The following is a 5,000-nucleotide window of genomic DNA, read 5'->3' as shown; positions in this document are numbered from 1 at the left end:
ATGTATGTGCGCGCGCGCGTGTGTGTGTGTGTCAAGAAGTGGGTAGTACGAGAGCGCCCCATAGTTGTGTGTCCAACACAGAGATTACTGGAAGAGGAACAACTGCCAAAAAAAAAAACAAAAAAAAACATTTCATAGGTCTCGATAATCTTTCAAGACTAATCAATACTCATTAAGCACACAAGGCATAGAAAACTGAAATACCACTTCCGCATGTGTGGAGTTCTTGAAATGTTAATTCAAGTAAAAGTCAATGAACAAGGGACTGAATCACGTACCCAACGCATTTACTCAATATCACCGTGATACGCAAGGGGTCCCGATAACCCAGTCGGCAGAACTCTCGCTTCACAAGCAAAAGGACTGAGTTCGATCCTGTGTGAAGTCGAGATTTCTTTCTGCCAGCCCCCCCCCCCCCCCCCCCCACCTCCACCACCACCAGCAGCACCAGCACCATCCCGTCCACCCAGAATGATTGGGTAGCTGGGCCTCTTATATCTGGCGGAAAGTATTTTTTGCGATTAACTAGCGTCCTATCCAAAGGGTAGTAAGGAATGGATATCGTCCTTTCACGCTACAGTAATCAGGATGAACTCCAGCTCCATGGGCCTAATGGCTCTAAAGGACTTGTATTCTTCATTATCAGGGTTGTTTTGTTTTATTTGTTTTTGTTTTTTCTTTGTGTTTGTTTTTGTTTTACTCACGTTTTGATAAGCATGGTCGTGTTGATGCCGGCTTCGCCTTCGTTGGTGAGCACAGTGGTCCTGAACGGATGTAGATGGATTGCGATACACTCCCTGTCGCCCCACAGACTCTTGGCGGGGTCCACCTGTATCTGGGTGTCCATCCCGGTCTCACGATGGTACCAGGTACCCTCATAGTACTTGGGGAAATCAGAACATGCGGATCTGGATTCTGAGATTTAAAAAAAATTCATGTTTTTGTTTGTTTTTAAGGGTTTTACGGCGCTTGAAACACATTAAGGTCATATCAGCACCAGTAAAAAGGAAGAAAATGGGATAGTAAAAAGTTCTAGAATTAGAATTAAAGCACAAAAGAAAAGTTGAGACAAAGGGCAATTGGTTCAAATAGGGAACAGCTGTAGATTCCAAGAGCACACCGCCAAAGTACTTAGTTTGAGATCACCTAAAAGTCTTATCCAGACACAAGCACAGGTTCCAACTAAGAGGAATACACTCAAATGTTTACAAATCATATAATATAATATGCAAACTAAACATAATACAATGCATAACAGAGAGATGATTTACAAGGAAAAAAATATCATCTCCCAAAACTATAACTATACATTCGACTGTTTCCCTCCAAGCCAAGGAACTCCGGCAAGGATCAGGACAAAACTAAGCAATCTCATTCCAAGACAATGACAGGAAACAATTGGAAACGGGTATGGGGGGATAGAAGACACAGCATGTACCTCCCTGCCCACTATGGGAGGTCAGGATCCCAAAAAATTTAATCAGTATGAATATTTATCTAGCGCATTTCCACGGTTTTATCATGCCCAGTGTCCTTCACAATGCCCTCGTTGTACTTAGGGAAATCAGAACAGGCTGCCCTGGGTTTTGAGATGAAGAATTTAACCTTCTCGTTACCAACCATAGGAAAATCATCACATTCGTTACGATGCAACCGACAATTTTCTTATTCTGATTTCTCTTGTACATCGCAAAATTAAAAGAAATACTTTGATTACAGCTATACCTAAATACTAAACACTGTTGTAGACATCATTTTTCTGAACAACATTCTGTGTAGAATGCACTTGTTACTTGTTTGTTTGAGTAAAAACATTCTATTTTTGTGTCGGGTGGGTGTGAATTTTCGGGGGAAATTCTAAGAATGGCTAGTAAGGAGAGAGTTAATCAATCAATAGGGAATGAGATTAGCGGAAGAGTAGCGTCCCTTGATTGGACGTCACCCATAGTCTGTGACGTCACCGGTGGAAAAGTTATTAGAGAACGTCATGTTGGTTGTGCGCATGCGTCTCTATTCCTCGGCGCATGCGCACAACCATCTCTCTAATAACTTTTACGCCGGTGACGTCACAGACTATGGGTGACGTCCAATCAAGGGACGCTACTCTTCCGCTAATCTCATTCCCTATATGATCATTTACATAGCGCATTTCCGCGGATTTACCATGCCCAATGCCCTTCACAATGCCCTCAAAGTACTTTGGGAATTCAGGACAGGCTGCCCTGGATTCTGAGATAAAGAATGTTAAAAATCAAGTATGAATATTTATATAGCGCATTTTCACGGATTTATCATGCTCAATGCTCCTCACAATGTTTCGTTTATTTTTCTAGCAGGTCATATCGAACCATATTTCCATTTCTTTCAGTACCTATCGCCTGTTAGGCGATCTTTTTATAACTAAAGTACATGTCGCCTGTTAGGCCATCTTTTTATAACTAAACACTTTTACTATATCCGTCAATACAGGTACTCATTAACACCTGAGGCGAATGGAGTGATGGTAATATACTTCACCCAAAGACACAATAAGCACCAAAAGCCCGATCTCCTAATCAAAACAGGCGGATTTAAATTTTTTTTTTTTTTTATAAACTTTGTTTTTGTTTCATTGTTTCTGCTTTGCCTTACCATGTTTCTTACTCACCTTGTCAGACTTTTATCTATTTTCCAACGCATGTTAATGAGTAAATAAATACACCAAAATTATTCACATCCTATAGAAGGAACGGAAATGACGTCACTCAGCTCTTTGGTTATTGTTTTTAAACAACTAATTTTCAATATTAGTTATCACCAAATTATATAAATCAGACTGTAAACTTCCAAGGTTACGCATAGTTTGAGTGTGTGTGCGTGTGTGTGTATGCGTGTGTGTTTGTGTGTGTGTGTTGGTACTTATATCCGGCTGGCGGATGTTGTGAGTATTTTACCTAAACGCACAACGTAATTAACGAGATGAATTTAAACAGTTCTTTTTTTTGCCCATTGTCCTTCCCTGAATATCATTTTATGCTCTTTATCTTTATCCAAATTTCAATAGTAAGGAACCTTAGTTTTATATGATACATTACAGGCTCCGATTGAGTGAATATATGTTTATCCATGATTACTTCATTGGATTGCTGTAGTCAATTAATATTGTAATTTACTTGGGGAGGGGGGGGGAGAGTTTTTTTTTTTCTCTTTTTTTTTTTAACCTCAGGAATGGGAGACACCCAAAGTTTGTCGTTGCTTTGGGGGGGGGGGGGGGGGGGGGGAGTTGCCATAGTGATACAACACTTACTAGCTTCTTGCATTTGTTTTATGCGAATGTTCAAACTTCCTTACCAAATTTGAACAAACTTATCTAAAATTGAGCTTTTATATAGCGCAATATCCACTAAACGTGCTTAAAGCGCTTTACAAAGGGTCCCTGACCAACAGCAACGTATAACATGTAGAACAAGACATGGCGCCTGCAAGGCGATCTCACATTTTTATTTTATGACAGAGACAACGCTGTTAACGACTCATTTTACACCTGAGTACGGTGAGAGAATGTGAGTAAAGAGCTTATTCCAAGGACTCAACTATGCCCCGAGCGAGGCTCGAACCCAGGACCTTCGGATCGGAATGCGAGTGTCATACCACTAGACCACATATCCGCACGTAATCCCCTGTTACAGGCAATGAGAAAATATATAGATACCTTAAATGGGAAATTAAATGAGTAGAAAAGTGCCAGAAGACAATAGAGAATAAAAACTTCGCGTCGAGGGGCTCGAACCCACGACCCCACTGTTACAACAGCTCCGCCTGGCTACCCTCTTGCGGCCAGGCGGAGTTGTCGTAACCAGTAGGGTCGTGGGTTCGAGCCCCCACCTACGCGAAGTTTTTATTCTCTATTGACTTCTGGCACTTTCCTACTCACTTCATTTCTTGTTATTTTCAACTAAGGCCTGCTCCACTGACTTATCTGAATTAAATTAGGGACTTCTGTTTCATGCTGATAATATGATTTTTTTTTTATCAATGTAAGGCACTTACAAAACAATGAATGAGCGATATCGAATTGAAAAAAACATACCTTGAATAGCAAAGGACAAGACGATGTAAGTTACAATAATGGAACTGAAAATAGGTTTTGGTGGAAGAAACCCGGACGCCATGATGCGTCCTAAGGCGGCAGTTCTGAAGAGCACTTCCGGGTTTTCTGACAAAATTCACAATCACCTATTAATTCAGATTCTTCTCCTCATAACAAATATTCAGAACATATTTAAGATTGGATACTATGTTTTCTGGAAATAGAAAGAGTCAAAACAAATCACTGGTAAAGAGAATAAAGTAATAAGCACTGTCGGTGAAAAACAAAAATGGCGTCAACCCGCCATGTTGTTTTTGCTGTCTTCCTTCTCCGTTTATATCTCACTTACACACTTGGCTCGGGTTGTGTGTATGTGTATTTTTCTCAATTCTACACAGCTAGTCTCCTGAATCGCTATATCTGGGTTGTCGAGATAACAAAATCTCAGGACGCAGCATACCCAAATGGCAGAGATAAAATTGAAAATGCGGTCCATGGTCTCCAAACATTATCTTCTCGATTAAACACGGCCACTTATCCGAGAATTGTAACAGTTGTGGTGACTTTCAAGAACAAGTGCACGGGTCTTTTGGTGACATTATGTTCGGTTACAGACAGGACAGCTACTGTATGAGTATATAACTCAGTTTTTTTTTTTCATTTCTGGTGATGTTGGAGATACGGCAATCTAAGGTAAAACTTAAAATTTAAATGATTATTTTATCCAGTTGTGAAATAAATTCGATGTTTTCAATTCATACTTAATATTTGCGTGTTGTATTTTCCTGTTAAATCGTAATATGTGGGTTTGTTAGAGCGGACTTCATGGAAAATTGAAGAGTTTTGAAATTATTTATTGTTAGTTAATCATTCTTAATCAGTTATTGTTTCTTCTCGTCTTGAAAAAAACCCAACATGAAACAACAAGGCC

At 39.9% G+C, this 5,000-nt stretch overlaps 1 protein-coding gene across 1 annotated transcript in view; it reads right to left on the bottom strand.

Annotated features, from left to right (window-relative positions):
- LOC144963353 (uncharacterized) overlaps positions 1-4,424 on the bottom strand; it is an 11,388-nt gene extending 6,964 nt beyond the window's left edge. The window contains exons 1-2 of the mRNA XM_078897301.1: positions 4,070-4,424; positions 705-915 (exon numbers count right to left, since the gene is read on the bottom strand). Coding sequence (XP_078753427.1) covers positions 705-915; positions 4,070-4,151 — 293 coding nt within the window. The 5' untranslated portion in view covers positions 4,152-4,424. The remainder of the gene's footprint in view (positions 1-704; positions 916-4,069) is intronic.
- Between the last annotated feature and the right edge of the window lie 576 nt (positions 4,425-5,000).

This window comes from Berghia stephanieae, chromosome 1, assembly GCF_034508935.2.
Source record: "Berghia stephanieae isolate SIO BIC M18660-M18661 chromosome 1, UCSD_Bste_1.3, whole genome shotgun sequence".
Taxonomy (NCBI): Eukaryota; Metazoa; Mollusca; class Gastropoda; order Nudibranchia; family Aeolidiidae; genus Berghia; species Berghia stephanieae.
This window is presented reverse-complemented; position numbering and strand designations above follow the sequence as displayed.